Below are 21,193 nucleotides of genomic sequence, written 5' to 3' on the forward strand. Positions count from 1 at the left end.
ATCAAAGACCTTTTTGGGAAAGGATAGCTGGGTCAGACCAACTGCTCAGAAAAGCAGGAGGCTATGGGAGTCCCTTCAAGTAGCTCCCCCACTACTAGCAGAGGAAGAGTCCACATGGGCATGTTTCCAATGCCCTCTAGGGATTGTAGGGATGCTTTCTTGGGGGCAAGTTCTCCTGAGCATGCCCCTCAAGGACATGGCCTCTAAGACCTTTCTAGTCTCTAAAGAGGTGAATGGCCACTGCAGAGTACTTCAGGGCCCAGTTGAACTTAGCAACAGACCCTCTAGCCAATCATAAGAGGGTCATTGGAGCTACTATTTGTGGGCTGATCTGTTGGGCCTGCTGATATACGGCCCTTTTTCTGGCCCATCCTTTCCCATCCTCATTGCGATGAAATCTTTGGAACAGCCAGCTTGAGCTTTTAAGATTTATAGAACCCACAGAAAAGGACTGATTGTGAAAAGCAGATTTTTCTCCTTCCACCTTGAGCCCTCTTGCTTTGCTAATTATTCTTTCTTTTCTTACTCTCCTCTACCTACAAACACTTCAGAAACTGTTCTGATCTTGGAGAATTTTCTCAATGAGGTCAAGGCAGCAGCCATTCTGGAATTTTCTACAAATCAGACTTCTCTTAACTTCAGCTATGTGGTACATGAGCAGATGGAAGGTGGGGGAGATCCAAAGCTGGGAGAAAAGATGGCTGTGGGAACAAAAGATCTAACACAAATCCAAACACAAAAATCAGTTGTACTTTGTTTAAAGGCCAGTGCTGTCCATTCGAAGTGTAATGTGAAACACATGTGTAATTTTCAATGTTCTGTTCCCAAGTCCTCACAAAAAGGCTCAATCATATTCACTGTTCTCTAAGGTGGGAAAGTGTGAAGAGTGAGTGGAAAAAGTTAAGGGAGATTTGTATTGAGTGTTGCTGAAGTAGTATTGTTCTAGGACAGGAAACCTGGGAAATACACAGAGGTAGATCTCCCAGAATGCTGACTTCTTCAGTTCCCTGGGGGCAGAGTTTCAGCTGGACCCTTGGGGCCAGCAAGACTCCACTGTGGCCCAGGCCCTAGCTCTGTTGCAGGGACCTCAGAAGTCTGGCCCCTTTGGGAAACTTAGTGGATGGACCTCCTTGGACTTGACCGCTTCCTGGGTACTTGCATGGGCAGTGGTACCAAAGTGGAATGGGATGTTCCTCTCTCAGTGCTACTGTACTCAGATTCCAGGCAGCAGAAGTCACATACCCTCTTTACCTTTTCTCTGTTTTTGTTTCTTGTGAATATAGAGAACATTATTAAGTCAGGAGTGGGGAGGGTAGTTGTCATGTAACTAGGGTGTATTTTATTTGCCTGTAAAACATTCAGTCCATTGTTGCCTCTTACCTAATTTTGTTTCTCTCATTATTATTTTTTTTAGGCTGAGGAATCTTGTAAATGTAATGGCTGGAAAAACCCCAACCCTTCTCCCACTCCACCCAGAGCCGATCTGCAGCAAATAATCGTCAGTCTGACCGAATCCTGCCGCAGTTGTAGCCATGCCCTAGGTGAGTTCCTATATCGCTGTGGCCTCAAAGTTTAAACTTGCTGGACTCTGACTTATTCAAACTTGCACGCTTTGCCCCTATTATGAGCCAAAGAAAGAGACTCTTTAGCTTCACGAATCTACTGGGGAGGCTTCATGTGAGGACAAATCCTGCAGTGTTTGCTAGGATGGACTCCTCATCTGTCTCTTCCAATCTCTACCCCCCAAAGCCCCCAAGAGCAGGGTTAACCGTGGGGGTGGGGAATTGCCAAGTAAGATGAACAGCATGTGACAGCTGAGCCACTTAGAATAATACATAACGTATCCTGATTCTTCCTGATTCTCATCTTGAAGTTATTGTTATTATTTTCGGAGGGATTCCCTGAACTTTCTGGGAGTGCTTCATTTAATCTTCATGTTCTGGAGGTTCCTGTGTCTGCTAGCTCTCTTCTTCCTTGGTTGTGTTTGGTAAATGTTTACTTGCGTTTTCGCTTTCAACTTTCTTATCTGTCTCCTGCAAGATAATCATTGTCAGCCTGGCAAGATAGACTCTGCCAGAGTCAACAACCGGACTGTGCTAATAGGTTCTCTGTCCTCATACAGGTTTTAGGATCAATTTTTTTTTTTGAATTTTAGAGCCACACTCATGGCATATGGAAGGTCCTAGGCTAGGGGTCGAATCTGAGCCATAGCTGCAGGCCTATACCACAGTCACACCAACTTGGGATCTGCGACCTACACCACAGCTCACTGCAATGCCAGATCCTTAACCTACTGAGCGAGGCCAGGGGTTGAGCCTCCGTCCTCATGGATGCTAGTCAGATTCATTTCCGCTGAGGCACAAATTTATTATTATTATTATTTTTTTTTTTTTTTTTTGGCTTTTGTCCTTTTAGGGCCACACCTTGGTATATGGAGGTTCCCAGGCTAGGGGTCTAATCGGAACTACAGCTTCTGGCCTACGCCAGAGCCACAGCAACGCCTCGTCTGCGACCTACACCACAGCTCACCACAACGCCAGAGCCTTAACCCTCTAAGCGAGGCCAGGGATCGAACCCTCAACCTCATGGTTCCTAGTCAGATTGGTTTCCCCTGGACCACGACGGGAACTCCCACAAATTTTAAAAAAGTTATATTTTGTTTGAGCAGATAAAAGTTACTGGGTAATTAGTTTTCCCTAGATATTAAAATTCCAGTTTGCAAGGGATCTTGAAGTATTGTACTTTCCTGCCTTCAGTTAGTTCAATCTCCCAAAGAACATTCCTGTGTCTGGTTTACTGTCTGGTATTGTAAGCATGCAGCACTGAGCTGAATATTCTCAGTAATAGACTTTGGCTTTTTCCACCTGACCCTTCATGAGTGGGTAGCCCTTTTTAGCACTGATCTTTCTCTCAAGCTTCCTGCTGATAGCGAATGGTTATCCTGGGTCGAGGTCTAGTCTGAAGTGTTACTTCATACCCAGCTGAAGAAGAAAGATCTCAATGGTCATCGAGCAAAAAGCAGATAGTGTGAGCTCCTCAGGCAGTTACAGCACTAGAGTGACCTTCTGAGAAAAGAAAGGAGAGCCCGCAGTCTCACAAGAGAAATAAACACACATCACTGTGCTGATTCAACTGGTGTCTCAAATCGTGTAAGTTCTGATGTTTGAAGCAGCCAATGCAAAGGAAGGATGCCGGAAGTCAACAGACAAATCTTTGCTTATAATGTACCTTTTTCACACTTCGTCCCTGAACCATGCCCTTTGGAATTGCCTCAGAGAAATATGATGCAATAAAAGCTGGGCTCAAGAACTCCTTAAGCACTGGGCTTGAACTGTCTTTGGTATTGATTTGGAAATCCTCTTATCCGACACCAATTAACATTTAAAAACAGAGTCCTCTTTCTTAGTTAGCTGAGCAGATTGTCACCATTCTGTAGTATAAACACACATGAATGCCCAAAGGCAGAATCTGCCTTTCTCAAAGAAAAGCCAACTTTGTTCCCTTTTATGTTTTTAATAAGCTGTGGAAACAAATACCCCTATTTGACAATACATAATCAAGAATGGGGGGGGGGGGAGCCTGTATCCTTTGACCTGACAAATCCATGCCAGAAATTCAACCTAAATATAAATTAAGATGGTGCCTTCAGAGTAAAAGGACAGCCATTATAGCCTTATTATATTAAAAAACTAGAAACAACCTACATATTGCAGTGGATGATATAATTTGTGGAATTATAAAAATCTATATTATAAAATTCAATATGGCTATTAAAAAAGATGTATTTTCCAACATGGAAAGACATTCTTAGCATATTATTAATGAAAAATGCAGGTCAGAAATCAGCTTAGGGGGGTGGGGGAGGGATGGACTGGGAGTTGGGGTTAATAGATACAGACTGTTTCATATGGAAGAGATAAATAAGAAGGTCCTACTGTATAGCACAGGGAAGTATAGTCAATATCCTTAGATAAATCATAATGGAAAATAGTTTTTAAAAGGCTGTATATAACTGAATCACTGTTGTACAGCAGAAATGAACACAACATTGTAAATCAACTGTACTTCAAGAAAAAAAAGTTAGGAGTTCCCTGGTGGCCTCGTGGTTAAGGATTCCGTGTTGTCACTGCTGTGGCTCAGATTTGAGTCCTGGCCTGGGAATTACTCTTAACAGGGTTCTTTACTTCAAACAATAGGTATAAACTCTGTCCAGTTTAAATGAGGAAACAGTGTTTTTAGGAAGGTATTGGTAGCTTCCACAAGCTGAGAACAAAGAGAAACCTGGTATCAGACTGGTCCTGGTTTCCCAGCTGCAGAAATTTATGGGCCTTCTGTCTGAGACACCGGATTCAGGTCCACTAGCCTCTGGCCCTGGGAGTATTGGTTTGAGACTGAAACCTCAGAGGAAGGAATCTGATTAGTGCAGTGTCTCACTTGCCCAACCCTGAGTTTCACCCTTCAAGAACGACCCTGAGGACAGAAGATGGTCACCCCCCAAATGTAGGGCTGCTGACTCAAGAACACCGTCAGAAGTACAGTCTCATTTCCTTAGTTTAGGTAATTTATCAATTTTAACAGATAATGAATGGGAGAAGATCTGGAAGGATGTATGTTGAATTGCTGACAGTGATTTTCTCAGAGTGTTGGGGTTGTAGGCGTTTTTTTTTTTTTTTTTTTTATAATTGCTTTCTAGGTTGCACCCATGGCATATGAGAGTTCCCAGGCTAAGGGTCGAATCAGAGCCTATGCCACAGCCACAGCAATGCTGGATCCAAGCCTGTCTATGACCTATACCAGAGCTCATGGCAACACCGGATCCTTAACCCACTGAACAAGGGCAGGGATTGAACCTACATCCTCATGGATGCTAATCAGATTTGTTTCCGCTGAGCCACGATGGGAACTCTGGCATTTTAAAAATATTTCCCCCCTTTCCTTCCTTTCTTCTCTCTCTTAAGTCTGCTTTCTTTCAAAATTGAAATGTCTGCACATTTTCAAGTGCTCTTGGAATTATTGCTGGAATGCCATAGTTTTTTGGTTTTCTTTTTTGGATAGGTAAGAAATAGATTTATTAAGATAGGATGCTTGTGGGAGGTGCAAGGGGGCTCTGCCTGGAATGTATTGGTCTTAGTGTCAGGGCTCTAGAAAACTACTTCCTATGACTATGCCTCCTTTTTCCTCCCCTGCCCACCCCCCCACCTTTTTTTGTCTCTTTTTTTAGGGCCGCACCCGCAGCATATGGAAGTTCCCAGGCTAGGGGTCAAATCAGAGCTGTAGCCGCTGGCCTACGCCAGAGCCACAGCAGTGAGGGACCTACACCACAGCTCACTGGTGTCTGTGACCTACACCACAGCTCACGGCAATGCCGGATCCTTAACCCAATGAACAAGGCCAGGGATCGAACCCGCAACCTCATGGTTCCTAGTCGGATTCATTAACCACTGAGCCACTACGGGAACTCCTGCCCTCCCCCTTTAAAAAAAACTTTTTATTGTGGAAAGTTTCACACATACATGAAGGTAGGAAGAACTGCTGAACTGTTCAATAAATAGCCTTGTATCCATCACCCAGCTTCTAACAATGATTAACATTTGACAGTTTCTCTCCCCCATCTTTTCTTGTCAGAGTATTTTAAGCACATTTAGACATCTTTTCATATTCATGCCGATTACTTCTTACATATTACCAACAGAGGCTGGGGCCTAGGGGAGTCTGTCAAGCATCATGCAACCTTAAATTCTGAAAACCATTTTTTTTTTTACTTTCATTTTTTTGGTATATACTTGTTGCTATGTAACTTGAAACAATATCAAGACTAACACTCTCCATTCTACATTGTTATTCTATACTTTACATGTATTTTTTATTAATTTTGAGTATAGTTGATTACAACATTGTGTTAGTTTCAGCTGTACAGCAAGATGAATCAGTTATATATATACATATATCTATTCTTTTTTTCCCATGTAGGTTATTACAGAACATTGAGAAGACTCCTTGTGCTGTTCAGTACATCCTTGTTAGAAACATTTCGGTTTGTGTACATGGAGCTGTTATCACCATCGCTCTTCTGAGCACAGTGAATTTAGTCACCAGTAATCATACAGTATCTGTCAGGTTCCTGGACTTGTCGAAACAAAACATTCAGTTTTATCAATTGAGAGGGTGTCTGTTCTGTTGGCTTGCTGTTGGGTGTCTTTGGCTCAGCCATACGTGGTCTTTGGATAGTGAGCTCTTCACGCAATGTCTTGACAGTTGCATCCCGGGTGTCCATGGTTGGCCATAATTTGATAGTTTCCTGTGTCTCCTGGGCATAAAACAAAAGGCTGATGGTCCGATTAAGTAGAAAGAACATTCGGTCAGGAGTTGGGAACTAAGAATTCAGGGCCTGGCTCAGCAGTTTACCTGGCTCCTCACCTCTTTGCTGTTCAGTATCTTCATCCACAGAATGAAATTGTTAGTCAAGACCTATGCTGGGCGTTCCTATCATGGCTCAGCAGAAATGAATCTGACTAGTATCCATGAGGATGGAGGGTTGATCCCTGGCCTCTCTCAGTGGGTTAAGGATCCCGTGTTGCTGTGAGCTGTGGTGTCGGTTGCAAACGCGGCTAGGATCTGGTGTTGCTGTGGCTGTGGTATAAACCAGAAGCTACAGCTCCGATTTGACCTCTAGCCAGGGAACTTCCATATGCTTCCAGTGCGGACCTAAAAAGTCAAAAAGACAAAAGAAAAGACCTCTGCTGCCCAATATTATAGCCGCTTGCTGAGTTTGGCTAATGAGTATTTGAACTGTAGCTGCTCCAAATTAAGGTGAGCTGTAGGTATGAGAGACAGATTTTGAAAGGAAAATGAAGAGAGCTATCTCATTCATATTGATTACCCATTGAAATGATAATATTTGGGATATATTGGATTAATAAAATGTATTATTAAAATTAATTTCAGGGAGTTCCCTGGTGGCTCAGAAGTTTAAGGATTTGCTTTGGTTACTGTTGTTTCTTGGGTCTCTGCTGTGGTGCAGCTTCAATCCCTGGCTTGGGAAAACCTCTGAATGCTGTGGGTGTGGCTGAAAAAAATTACTTTCACCTGTTTCTTGTCTCAGTGTTGCTACTGATAAACTTAGAATGACATGTGTGGGGAGCTCAGTGGTTAATGAATCCGACTAGGAACCATGAGGTTGCGGGTTCGATCCCTGCCCTTGCTCAGTGGGTTAACGATCCGGCGTTGACGTGAACTGTGGTGTAGGTTGCAGACACCAGTGAGCTGTGGTGTAGGTCCCTCATTGCTGTGGCTCTGGCGTAGGCCAGCGGCTATAGTTCCAATTCGACCCCTAGCCTGGGAACCTCCATATGTCGTGGGAGCAGCCCTAGAAAAAGACAAAAAAAAAAAAAAAAAAAAAAGAATGACATGTGTGGCTAACATTATATTTCTGTTGTGCTGGCCTAGAACATTCTAGTCCATTCTCTGAAATTATTTGATATTTAGGGTTAACGTAATTAAGTTCAGTGTATAAAAACTTTACAAAGTGTCCTCACAGAGCACTTCTGTTGGCCCATACTCATCTCCTTGCTTTGGTATTAATCGATATTCCTTACTTGAGGACTGCTTGTTTAAATAGCAGTCTCCTTCGAAGAACAGGACGGGAAGAAACACCATTGTGATCAAAACACAATTGGAATTTTTATTGCCATTTCGGAATCCATTGTTATGAACTGTGCTAGAACATACTCATTATTAACTTGGACTAGTGATAATTTTTTGCAGTTTTATGTAGAAGGTTTGTTATTGTTTTTCAGTTTCATAGTTTTTTTTTTTTTTTTTTTCTGAGACACACCCACTCATTTAAACATTACAGAAGTGGAAATGGGCATTTCTTTGTTCCTCTGGTTACCTCCGCTTACCTGCTTATTTACAGTGGAAACTTTCCAAGAAAAGTCAAGACCAGCATTACAATTGCACCACAGCCTATTTCTTAAACAGTAGGGGGTAAGAAGGGCCTGCGTTTTCTTGGCATGGACTGTTGACCTCTTCTCTGGCCTTTCCGCGTGTACAGAGCCCTCCACCACCTGGTCATGCCGCGTCCCCATTTCTGCATGTGCTGCGCCCATGCCAAGTGACATAAATATGGGCCCCGGCCCCATGTGGATGGGGTTGCCCGTGTCAGGTCTGCATATTCCCCTCTGGTTTTCTACACAGGCTTCAGAGTTGTAAGGAGCTGTGAGTCTGGTGCAGCAGGAGTTAGGGTATAAACCTGGGAGCATTTCCCCCCCTCTGACTTGGTGGACGTTGTTACCTTTTCCTGCTCTTCTGGGTCACAGAGTCCTGTTGATTTTCTCTGAGAGCGCCTCCCATCAGCACTGCCTGGATTCAGGCTGCGGCTCAGCATTCTGGGCTTGCGTCAGCAGCAGCATCTGGGGCCCCTTCTCCGTGCTCCTTACCTGACTCCCCTAGAAAGCACCAGCCATCTCATCAGATCACATTCTCTTGCCTCGGCCCTCTGAACGGCCTCTCTTGCTCAGGATGAAGGCCGACTTTAAGCTGTGCAGGCAGATGGGTAGGGCCTCTGCCCCGGCCTTTCCCCCTCCACCTGTGTTGCATTTTGGCCCCCAAGCGCTTCAGCTTTCTTTGTAGTTCTTTACAGTTTCTCCCGCCTCTGCCCTGGATGTGGGGGTACATAGCACCTGCATCGCTTTTCCTTCATTTTCTGCCAGGGAAGCCCTACTCACCAACAAGGCCTGCCTTCTCCTGCCCTTGGCACAAATAAAGGCCTTCCTGGAGCTGCATTGCAGCGTTCCTGCTTGTAACTCTAGTTATCTAGATCCCTGTTGGTATTCTGCGCTGGGCTGAGGGGAAGGACTTACTTTCTCTAGTTCCTAACATGTTTAGTTTCTTGAGTGTAATTGGACTTGTTCCTTTATTGGTAAATACCCAGCACTTTCAGTAATGCTAAAAGATGGCTGGTTGGAGTTCTCTTGTGGTGCAGCCTGTTAAGGATCTGGCTTTGTCACTGTAGCATTGTTGCTGTGGCGTGGGTTTGATCCCTGGCCTGGGGATTTCCACATGTTGCAGGTGCAGCCAAAAAAAAAGATGACTGGTTGCAATTATTGGCAGAGGAGCTTTGGTTTATGAGTGGTACCTGTCCTGTCCAACACAGTAGCCATCAGCCATGTGTGACTGATGAACACACTAGCAATGTGGCTTCACAAATTGAAATGTGCTGCTGGTGGAAAATGCACACTGGTTTTGAAGCCTTAGTATGAGGAAAAAATGTAAAATACTTTTAAAATTACAGTACATTTTAAAATTAATAATTTGGTATATATGTTAGGATAAACTATATTAAAATTAACTACACTGGTTTCTTTTTACCTTTTTTAAAGTGGCTGCTAGAATATTTAAACATATGTATGCGGCTTTCATTATATTTCTATTGAACTGAGCTCTCTAAAATTTCTTACATTTAAACTATTCTTTTTCTCCATTCCAGATCTGAGATTACTAAAGATGAAACCACTTTTTTTTTAATTTATTATTTTGTTTTTTTTTATTGAAGTACAGTTGATTTACAATGCTGTGTTTGTTTCAGGTATACAGCAAAGTGATTGAGTTGTCTATCTATCTCTCTACTTATTCTTTTTTTTTTTTTTAGGGCTGCACCTGCGGCACATGGAGGTTCCCAGGCTAGGGGTCCAATCAGAGCTGTAGCCGCCAGCCTACGCCATAGCCACAATGATGGTGGGATCTGAACCGCATCTGTGACCTAAACCACAGCTCACAGCAATGCTGGATCCTTAACCGGCTAAGCGAGGCCAGGGATCAAACCCACGGCTAGTCGGGTTCATTAACCATTGAGCTACGATAGGAACTCCTCTCTACTTATTCTTTTTTAGATTCTTTTCTATTATAGGAAACTACTTTTGTTATCTATTTATTTTTTGTCTTTTTAGGGCCACACCTGTGGCATATGGAAGTTCCTAGGCTAGGGGGTCAAATCAGAGCTGCAGCTACTAGCTTACGCCACAGCCACAGCAATTTGGAGTTCGAGCTGCATCTGTGACATACCCCACAGCTCATGGCAATGCTGGATCCTTAACCTGCTGAACGAGGCCAGGGATCAAACCTCCTGGATACTAATCGGGTTCGTTAACCACTGGGCCACAACAGGAACTCCGGAAACTACTTTTAAATGGTAAGCCTTTTGCACACAGTCATTTCAAAAGCTGTCATTGAGGGACTTCATTTGACCTCTTCTAGACTTGACCTCAAATTCCCACAAACAAAACATGTATTTGAACAGCTTCCAAATGCCACAGATGCCGTGCCGTTTGCTTGCTTTCCGTTCTGAAGGAGCAGAGCTGTGTTTGCAGGCTGCCCAGCTGCTGCCCGTCCCTGCCGCAGGGCTGTGAGGATTGGCAGGCTGTTGGCAGAAGTGTAGGCCAGGAATCTGTGGGGCCAGAGCTGAGTGGGTGAAGGTTACAGCCCCATGGTGACAGTGCACTTCCTGTTCCCAGCAAGGCAACAGCTGCACCGTGATTCCTGGCAGCAGGTTTTGGCTGGTCCCTCTGGCACCCTGGGTCTTTGCAAGTCTGACCCAGCACTGTGTGGTGGCTGGGTCCACCCTGCTGGACAGATGCAAGGTGGCAGATCCTGCCAGTCCTTGATGAACACCTTCCCCTGTTTCCCCTGCCCTGCCTTCCACACACACTGTATGCTGCATGCAACAGCACTGACCAGAAGGGAGCTTTTCCCGTAAGTCAGTGGGTAGCCATTCTTGGGTAATTATATCGATCGATGCTTTGTATCAGGCTCTTGGAAGATGACTTGAAATGAGGGCAGGGTCTTTTACATTTGATTATTAATTTCCAGGTGGAAGAAAGATTTTTTAAAAAAAATTTGTTTGGAAATAATTTCTTTTTTAAAAATATTTTTTTATTTTTAATTTTTTATGGCTAAATCTGTGGCATATGGAAATTCCTAGTCTAGGGGTTGAATCGGAGTTGCAGCTGCTGGCCACAGCAATGCCAGCTCCAAGCTGCATCTGCAACCTACACAGATGGGTAGTTTGAGGCAATGCCAGATCCTTAACCAGGCCAGGGATCGAACCCTCATCCTCATGGATACTAGTCAGGTTCGTTACCTCTGAGCCACAATGGGAATTCCTGGAAATAATTTTAAAACTTACAGAAAAGTCATGAGAAGAGTAACAAGGAACACACCATGTATCTTTGCCCCAATTTACCTATTGGTAACGTTTTGGCCTATTTGTTTTGTTATTTGTTCTCATATGTGTGTATGCATGCACGCACACATGTACACACACACACACACACACACACACGCACACACACACACACAGAGCGATAGCATACATATGAGTGTATGTGAGTGTGTTTGTCTGTATTATACATTTTTCCTGGATCATATGAGAATAAGTTGCATTTATATCATAGCTTTTCCCTCCTAAATTCATAAGTATATATTTTCTAAAAATGAGGATTTTTTTGGTGTCCAGTGGCCTAGTGGTTAGGGACTCAGCGTTGTCACTGCAATGATTTAGGTTGCTGCTGTGGCATGGGATCTCTGGCCCCAGAACCTCTATATGCCACAGGTATGGAAAAAAAAAAAAAAAAAAAAAAAAAAAAAGCATATTCTTTTACATGACCTCAATTTAATTCTACTAACTTCAGTAAATTTTAACATTAATGTTAAATACTTAATCTACCAGTTTGTATTCCAATTTTATCCATTGACCCCAAAATGTCTCTTAGATCATATTTTCCTCTCCATTAAGCACCCAGTCTAGAGTCACATATATACCTAGTTGTCGTGTGAAAGGAAAGCTGTGTGTCTGCTCCCCTCATACCCAGCACTTGCAGACCGTTTTGACCCTAGATGTATGGGCTTTTCCATACCAAGCAGATCTCCAGCGGACAGCAACTGTGTCCTCTGATTTAACTCAGTTCTGACACTATCTGCCTGTAGTTAGTGCAGACCCCACAGGCTAAGGGATCAGTTAGTGCCTCCCCCTTTAGATGCCAATCACAAGTTTAAGTCATCACTTGTGCTTCTGACTGGCTGTAAATCAGAAGTTCCCACAACCCCTCCTTGGGTTATATAATTTCCTTTTCCTTTCCTTTCCTTTCCTTTCCTTTCCTTTCCTTTCCTTTCCTTTCCTTTCCTTTCCTTTTCTTTCCTTTCCTTTCCTCTTCTTCTTCTTTTTTTTTTTTTCTTTTTTTTTGCTTTTTAGGGCCATACCTGCATCATATAGAGGTTCCCAGGCTAGGGGTCAAATCGGAGCTGTAGCCGCTGGCCTACACCACAGCCACAGCAACGCAGGATCCGAGCTGCATCTGCAATCTACACCATAGCTCATGGCAATGCCGGATCCTTAACCCGCTGAGTGAGGCCAGGGATCAAACCCGAATCCTCATGGATCCTAGTCGGGTTTGTTAACTGCTGAGCCGTGAAAGGAACACCTCTCTTCTTTCTTTCTTTCTTTCTTTTTTTTTTTTTTTTTTTTCTTATGGCCATCCCTGCAGCATGCAGACGTTTCTGGGCCTGGGATCGAACCTGTGCCATAGCAGTGACAACACTGGATCCTTAACCTGCTAAGCCACCTGGGAACGCCTCCATAATTTTCCAGAGCGGCTCACAGAACTCAAGAAAAGTTTACTTTATTTCTGGTTTTATGAAAAGATACAAGTCAGGACTAGCCAAATGGAAGAGATGCATAGAGCAAGGTGTTAGGGGGGAAGAGCCACAGAGTTTCTCTGCTCTCCAAGGGAGACACCCTCCCTGCACCTCCAAAGGTTCCCCAACATGGAACTCTTCAGTTAAGGGTTTTGGGGGCGGTCTCATTGCAGTGGCATGGTGATTAAATCAACTGTTAGTGATTAGCTCAACTTCTAGACCCTTTTCCCTCTAGGAGGTGGGTAGGGGTGGGCTGAGAATCCCAACCTTTAATCACTGGTTTGGTTTCCCTGGCAACGGGTCCCCATCCTTAGCAGCTTTTCGGAAGTCCCTTCACAGAAACTCAGGTGTGGTTGAAAGGGACTTGTTATGAATAACAAGAGATACTCCTTTGACCTTTCCATTACTTATGGAATTCCTAGGGTTTTAGGAGCACCTTGCTAGGAAAGGGGACAAAGACCAAATATATGTTTCTTATAATAAATCCCAACATCACAGCAGGACTCTTTAGTCTTCTTTGATGTGGAACAGTTTCTCTACCCCCCCCCCCCTTTTTTTGGTCTTTTATGATACCGGCATTTTGGTGCAGGAATGCTTTAAATTTTAAGAACCAACCTGTTAAAGAACTGGGAGGAAATACATTTTTTTGTCATCTTTTGGTTCTCTGTGAAAGACCTTCACAAGCAAGACCTTAGATGAATGCCAAACAGAAATTAGAGTTTCTGAAAAATTAAAACTTCCTGTGTAACCAAACCATAAGTCCAACTAACAAAAGTCCCAGCAAAATCCAGGAGCCCTTGTAATGAATAGGACAGACAGGAAACTCTTGCAAGGCAATAAGCAAAGACCCACATCCTAAAAAAAGCAGGCAGAGGACATGAATAGGTAGTGTACAAAAGAATATATACAAATGGCCAGGAAAATGAAAAACAAATAACTCCAAGGGAGTTCCAATGAATGCACATCAAAGCAGTGGGGGACCCTGATTACTTTTCAAAAGATTGATTAAATAACTGAGAATGATCCTCCACTGTTAGCGGCCATGGGGGAAGGAGTATTCTCCCACATTGCTGATATGGCGGACATAGGTGCAGACTTTTTGAGGGGATAAATTAGGAACCATATATCAAAGCTTTAAATAGCATTGACTTAGCGTTATATGTTCTGAGGTTGATTAATTGCTCTAGATGCCTATGCCACAGCCACAGCAACGTGGGATCTGAGCCATGTCTGCAACCTACACCACAGTTCATAGCAATGCCAGATTCTTGACCCACTGAGCAAGGCCCGGGATCAAACCCACATCCTCATGGATACTAGTCGGATTTGTTTCTGCTCTGTCACAATGGGAACCCCAAATCTTTTATTTATTTATTTTTTAAAATAATATGCCTCCAAAAACAGAACCAAAAAACCCCCAAAATATAATATGCCTCCAGAGATGTAAATAATAGAGACATATCTCAAGAAAATATGCTTCTGGTTAATTGGGGGGAACTTTTTTTTCCAAAGAAAACTTTTTTTTTTTTGGCTTTTTGCCTTTTCTAGGGTCGCTTCCCGAAGCATATGGAAGTTCCCAGGCTAGGGGTCTAACCTGAGCTGTAGCCACTGGCCTACGCCAGAGCCACAGCAACGTGGGATCCGAGCCGCGTCTGTGACCTACACCACAGCTCAAGGCAACGCTGGATCCTTAACCCACTGAGCAAGGCCACGGATCGAACCCATAACCTCATGGTTCCTAGTCAGATTCGTTAACCACTGTGCCATGACGGGAACTCCGAAAGAAAACTTTTTGATGCAAGTTAGAGAAGGTTTTTTTTTTTTTTTTTTTTTTTTTTTTCGGTACATAGCTCTTTTTGGTTAAATATAAAATCAATGAAGTGTGTCTGGGTGTTGCCATGACTTGGAGTTGACTGTGGGCTCCTGAGTAAGTCCTATCTGATTCTGGCCTGGAGCCGTCTTGAATTTGATAGAGATGGGGTTGTTGGAGGAAAATGTGGGGTTTTAGGGAGGCTAATGTGGAGGCAGAGAGAACAGTCTGGGCTGTTTTGTACTATAGGCTTGAGATCCCAGTAATCATAGGGTGAGGACCTTCAGCTGGGTCTGGTGGTGTTACTGTGTTGGGGGTACAGGACAGTGAAGGAGTGAGGGATGGGCTCCTCAGCAAGCAAGAGTCGCCACTTTGAGGTCAGCCATGAGGACTTCAATGCTAAGGTCACGTTTGCTGGGCTGCTGGTGTACTGGTTGTTGGGACGGCCAGATGGTGAGGAGGATGTGGGGATGATTTGAGGAAAGGGTAGTTGGCGGCGTGGATCTGGTGAGAGGGAAAAGCTGAGCTCTGGTTGCTCAGAGACTGAAAAGGAGTGTTGGTGAGAGGGGCCGTGGTGGGAGAGTCTGAGAACAGGGCAGGTCCAGACCACTCCGTATTGATGCAGTGTGGTCAGAGCTGTCCTTGTCGGCCTTCTCATGATAGGGAAGCTTCTCTTTCATGCAGCTTGTCCAGGCTTCCTTTTCTCCTTCTCAGGTGGATGGTCCAATCCCTCTGTTTTCATCCCATCTCCCCTGCACCATTCATTTTAGGAAGCTTAACTCTTTTCATGCACTATTATCCTTCTGCCTCAGTATACCTGCCTTCACCCCAGCCCTGCCCTTCCTTTCTTCCCATTCCTGCTGAAAGAGCCTTGCCTTTCCTTCCCCTGGGAGCTTGATTCGTTTCCGTTTCTCCTACCTCCAGCTACAGTCCTCTGTACTTTGGGGTCTCACCAGAGCTTGGGGGAGAGATTATGGATTTGTTTATGGACAGAATCAGAAGGCAATGAACCTCCTCATTTCTCAAGCATTTAATTTTTTATCTAATCTACTCTTCAGAGTATGAAAGGAAACGGTTCCAAACAGTGGTTTTCAAGTCATGGAGTTTAGAGCCCCAGCAAGGGAATTCTGGGACCCCAAACCCCCATCTCATTCTGAAAATTGGAGCATCCAATCTTTCTTTCTATTTCTTTCTTTCTTTTTTTAAAATTAAAGCAATGTACATTTATTTTTTTATTTTTTGAGGAACCTCCGTAATGTGTTCCACAGTGGCTATACCAATTTACATTCCTACCAACAGTGTATGAGGATTCTCTTTCTCCACATCTTCAGCACCACTTGTTATTTGTTGTCTTTTTGATAATAGCTATTCTGACAAGTGTGAGGTGATATCTCATTGTGTGTTTTTTTAAATTTAAGTATAGTTGATGTACAGGTTGTGCTAATTTCTTTCGTACAGCAAAGTAATTCAGTATACATATATATATGCACATTTCTTTTTATATTCTTTTCCATTTTAGTTTATCTCAGGATATTGCATATAGTTCCCTGTGCTATATAGTAGGACCTTGTTGTTATCCCTTCTATATGTAACAGTTTGCATCTGCTAATCTCAAACTCCCAGTCCACACCCTCCCAAACCACAAATCTATTCTCTGTGAGTCTGTTTCTATTTCATAGGTAAATTCATTTGTAACATGTTTTAGATTCCACATGATGTCATATGGTACTTATCTTTTCTCTGTCTGATTTCACTTAGTATGGTAATCTCTAGTTGCAGCCATGTTGCTGTCAATGGCATTATTTTGTTCTTTTTAATGGCTTAGTAGTATTCCATTGTATCCTAATTCTGATTAAGAATTCATGTGGGCAAAGTGTGGTTAAAAGAAAGTGAACCACTCGTTTCAAAAATAAACCATGGCTTATACTTCCATGAGTTAGACTGTTTCATGCTATAGAAAATCTGAGGGAGTTCCCATCTTGGTGCAGCGGAAACAAATTCGACTAGGAACCATGAGGTTGAGGGTTCAATCCCTGGCCTCTCTTAGTGGGTTGAGGATCTGGCGTTGCCATGAGCTGTGGTGTAGGTCGCAGACGTGGCTCGGATCTGGCGTTGCTGTGGTATAGGCCAGCGGCTACAGCTCTGATTAAACCCCTAGCCAGGGAACCTCCATATGCTGTGAGTTCAGCCCTAAAATAGAAGATAACAGGGACCTACTGTTTGGCACAGGGAAATCTACCCAATACTCTGTGCTGGACTATATAGGAAAAAGATTTTGAAAAAGAATGGATATGTGTTTGTGTATATAACCATGTAACTGGATAAGTTTGCAGCACAGCAGAAATTAACACATCATAAATCAACTATATTTCAATAAAATTTTTTTGAAAAAGCATTTTCAGAAAGTTAAGAAAATCATATACCAAGATAGTGGGCCTTCCACATGTCCACAAGGAAGCCAGATTAAAGGGGTTCAAAGACGGACAGAGGTCACCCACATTTCATTCTTTTATAATGCAGAAAAGTAATGAGAAGGCAGAGGGAAGGGCTCAAGTCACAGGCCCCCAGTGATATGCGCAGGTGTGTGCATCCCTGCAGAGCAGGTAAGGGAAGAAGGAAATCTGGTGAGGTCTGCCGTAGATGCTATGGACACATCTCAACTTGACAATGGCAACACTGTGTTACTATATTACGTAAAGACAAAAACTAATATTCAAATCTACCATGTTCTCCGTGGCTATACAACACGTGGCCTCATCACTTTCTAAAAGACACCCTTTTAGGTAGAACATTTGCCAGTTCATCTTTTTTTCTTAAGAATAAATGCAAAATTTTCCTTGAGGGCAGTCTGAAGCCTATGGGAGACAGGCTTTATTCTGGAGATAACTAGGTCAAAATTTTTGTCAGTTATTTACAGAAACAAATTTATATGACTAATTCTGCTTTGTAGTGTTTTAATCTCTTTCCAGGGATAAGCTATGAGAGCGATCAGTCGCTTTCAGATTTTTTTTTTTTTGCCTTTTTAGGGCTGAACCCACAGCATATGAAGGTTCCCAGGCTAGGGGTTTAATCAGAGCTTTAGCTGCTGGCCTATACCACAGCCAGAGCAACATGGGATCCAAGCCACATCTCTGACCTATACCACAGCTCATGGTGGCACTGGATCCTTAACCTACTTAATCCACTATGTGAGGCCAGGGATCAAACCCATGTCCTCATCTGGCCCTGCTCAGTGGGTTAAAGGATATAGCATTGCCATGAACTGTGGTGTAGGTTGCAGATGCAGCTCAGATCTGGAGTTGCTGTGGCTGTGGTGTGGGCCAGCAGCTGTAACTCCAATTCGACCCCTAGCGTGGGAACTTCCTTATGCTGCAGGTGTAGCCCTAAAAAAGAAAAAAAGAAAAAAAAAAAAAGAGAATGTTTGTGGTTTCCATCTATTTCTTACCTATGTCCCTTTGATTTCTGTCTTAAGCTGCTCATGTTTCCCACCTGGAGAATGTGTCAGAGGAAGAAATGAACAGACTCCTGGGGATAGTGTTGGATGTGGAATATCTCTTTACCTGTGTCCACAAGGAGGAAGATGCAGACACCAAACAAGTTTACTTCTATCTGTTCAAGGTGAGACATCCACATTTTGAAAGGCTTTTCCACTGTCACTGTTCAAGTGTGCTCATTTTCCATATACCAGGTCCTGTGGGAAGGTTATTTTCTGTTCCTGACACCTCTGGCCCTGAGGTTTGTGGAGGCATGTGTTTCTCCATGAAGGCCTCTCTAAAATAACCCACTGTATTCTGAACACATCATTCCTTGAGAACTTCATACTAGTATGCTGAGTTGAAGATCTTTTTTAAAAAAATTTTTAGGAGTTCCTGTTGTGGCTCATCAGGTTAAGAACCTGACTAGTATCCATGAAGATGCGGGCTTGATCCCTGGCCTGGCTCAGTGGGTTAAGGATCTGGCATTGCCACGGGCTTGGATCCTGTGTTGCTGTGGCTGTGGTGTAGGCTGGCAGCTACAGCTCTGCTTCAGTCCCTAGCCCGGGAATGTCCATATGCCACAGATGCGGCCATAAAAAGAAAAGAAAAGAAAAATTTTTTTTTACGTTTTATTGAAGTATAGCTGATTTACAGTGTTGTGATAATTCCTGCTGTACCACACGGTGATTCAGCAGTCGAATATCTTTATTATGTGCATAAGCTTAGATTTTTTTTTTCCATCATCTATCCATCCATCTATCTAACAAGTGTTTACCACACCCTGCTCTGTGCATGGTATTCCTGTAGGCTCGAGGGATAGATCCGTGAGCAAAACATAGTCCTTGCTCTCATGGAGTTTACATTTTAGTAGAAGAGGCAAACAGTCAACAAGTCAATATTATATTTGCAGGAGGTGGTAAGTGCTGTGAAGAGAAACAAAGTAGGGTGAGTGGAATCAGAATGGTAGGGTAGGTGGTGACTGGGGGACGTGGTATATAAGGAGGGGCAGTTAGGAAACTCCTCTCTGAGGAGATGACAATTGAACAGAAACCTGAGTAAAGGTCTGGGAACCTTCTCTGAGAGGGGCTGGGAAAGCGCCTTGCAGGCAGCGGAGAGCAGGGGTGTGTAGCTGGATGTACTGCCCTGTGTGGGGGACCCAGGCAGCTGAGGGAGGCAGGAGGAGCAATTAAGCTGTTCCATGGAGTTCCCTGGTGGCTTAGTGGTTAAGAATCTGGCATTGTCACTGCTGTGGCTCAAGTCTCTGCTGTGGTGCAGGTTTTTTTTTTTTTTTTTGCTTTTTAGGGCCATAGCCACAGCATATGGAGGATCCCAGGCTAGGGGTCGAATCGGAGCTGCAGTGGCTGGCCTAAACCACAGCTACAGCAATGCAGGATCCGAGCTGTCTGTGACCTACACCTCAGCTCGTGGCAACACCGGATCCTTAACTCACTGAGTGAGGGCATGGATCGAACCCACATCCTTATGGATCCTAGCTGTGCCATGAGGGGAACTCCAGTGGTGCAGGTTTGATTGCTAGCTTGGGAACTTTTGCATGCTGCAGGTGTGGCCAAAAAAAAAAAAGAAACTCCAGATTTGTATTTTGGCGTCTTACTACTGTTCTCTGGGTCTCGTTGGCACCATCACCTGGCATTGCTACCTCACCTGGCATTGCTACCACCCCCTCCCACTTTGACCTCTTCATGGCTCCGCCTCAGCTCCATTTGGTTTCCGGCCCTTTCTTTCCTACAGATCTAGGTCTTCCTGAGCTGGTGATTGCAGTCAGGACCAAGAGATGTGAGAGGGAAACTGGGGTGGGGTGAAATGGGTAGAGCAAATTCAGGTTGCCAAAAATAGACTCCTAAAGGAGTCAGACAGGAGTTCCCGTTGTGGTGCAGTTAAAATGCATGGATACTAATCCAACTAGTATCCATGAGGATTCGAGTTCGATCCCTGGCCTTGCCCAGTGGCTTAAGGATCCCAGGTTGCCGTGAGCTGTGGTGTAGGTTGCAGACATGGCTCAGATCCCATGTTGCTGTGGCTGTGGTGTAGGCCAGCAGCTGTAGCTCTGATTCGATCACTAGCCTGGGAACTTCCATATGCCTTGAGTGTGGCCTTATAAATACATACATACATACATACATAAAGGAGACCTACAGAAGGAATAATTAGAAAAACAAAAAAACCAAAAACTTGCCACTGAGGGCCCTGTTGGTTATGATGTATTGTGTAAGGATTTTTAAAAACAAAACCAAGAACCAAAACCCTTCATGCAGAGCTTAGAGCCAGGAAAAGTTTGCATTTCCTAATAAGGGCTGTGATTCATTTTATATGATGAGGAGCGAGAAACTTTCCTCTTTCTCTTTGACTGCTAGGAATCTCAGGGCAAATTTTGTATCCAATTCCTATAGCTTTTTGGGAGGAGGCCCTGAATTTATGTGATACATAATTTTCTCTTTTCCCCCTCCTCTATTAACTTTTGTCTTTTATTGTACTAGTGGGGGTTTGGGGGGTTGATAGGCGACAAGATTGGGAGAGAGAAATATATTTTTAAATTTGGGAGTCATGTTGGGGATATTAACACTGAAAAGGTACATGGTGGGCCAGGAGGAGGATAAGGAGCAAGAGAGAATGCAGAACTGAATCTCTCCCCCCCCCTCAGCCATTAGCAGGCACCAGGCTACTCCAGGTGACAACTTGTTGACATGACCATGAGGCCTGAGTCATCTGGATTGAACCCTGGCAGGTTCATACTGTTTAGCGCTTTCTTTGGAAAAAGATCTTAGTTGAAGAAAAACAACGTCTGCATGACTGCAGCTATTATTTTTCTTGGAACTCAGCTCCCTGGCAGGCGGCTCCCCACTGCCCTGTTGGAAGGGAAGCCTTCCATCCTGTTGGCCTCCTCTAGGTTCTGTTTATAACTGACCAGCCGGCCTGAAAACATTGCTCTGCTTTGAAGTATGTTTTCTCTCTCCTTTTCTTACCTCCCTCATCTTTAACGGTGCAAATGCATTCTCTCCTGGGAACAAAATCCAAAGTATTCAGCATTCGCTCCTCCCGTCCCCCCAAAGTCATTTTTTTGGGCAAATAAGTTATAAATCATTTATTTCTTAGTTTTGGAAAAACGGTTCCCATGTCTCATATGTCTCAATAATTAAATTATATTAAAATGTCAGTAGCATTTTGAAACTTAGAGGTCGAAAATGAAAAGCTGCTTCCT

General features: G+C 43.7%; 1 protein-coding gene across 3 annotated transcripts in view; it reads left to right on the forward strand.

Annotated features, from left to right (window-relative positions):
• KAT2B (lysine acetyltransferase 2B) overlaps positions 1–21,193 on the forward strand; it is a 114,054-nt gene that overhangs the window by 36,305 nt on the left and 56,556 nt on the right. For all 3 annotated transcript variants that reach the window (XM_021071366.2, XM_084989957.1, XM_084989958.1), the window contains exons 2-3: positions 1,415–1,541; positions 17,973–18,118. In XM_021071366.2, coding sequence (XP_020927025.2) covers positions 1,415–1,541; positions 17,973–18,118 — 273 coding nt within the window. The remainder of the gene's footprint in view (positions 1–1,414; positions 1,542–17,972; positions 18,119–21,193) is intronic.

The sequence above is a fragment of the Sus scrofa genome, chromosome 13 (genome assembly GCF_054392235.1).
Source record: "Sus scrofa isolate SSC_HxYL_T2T_F1_AM1 chromosome 13, Sscrofa_HxYL_maternal_Yorkshire_Landrace_v2.0, whole genome shotgun sequence".
Lineage (NCBI taxonomy): Eukaryota > Metazoa > Chordata > Mammalia > Artiodactyla > Suidae > Sus > Sus scrofa.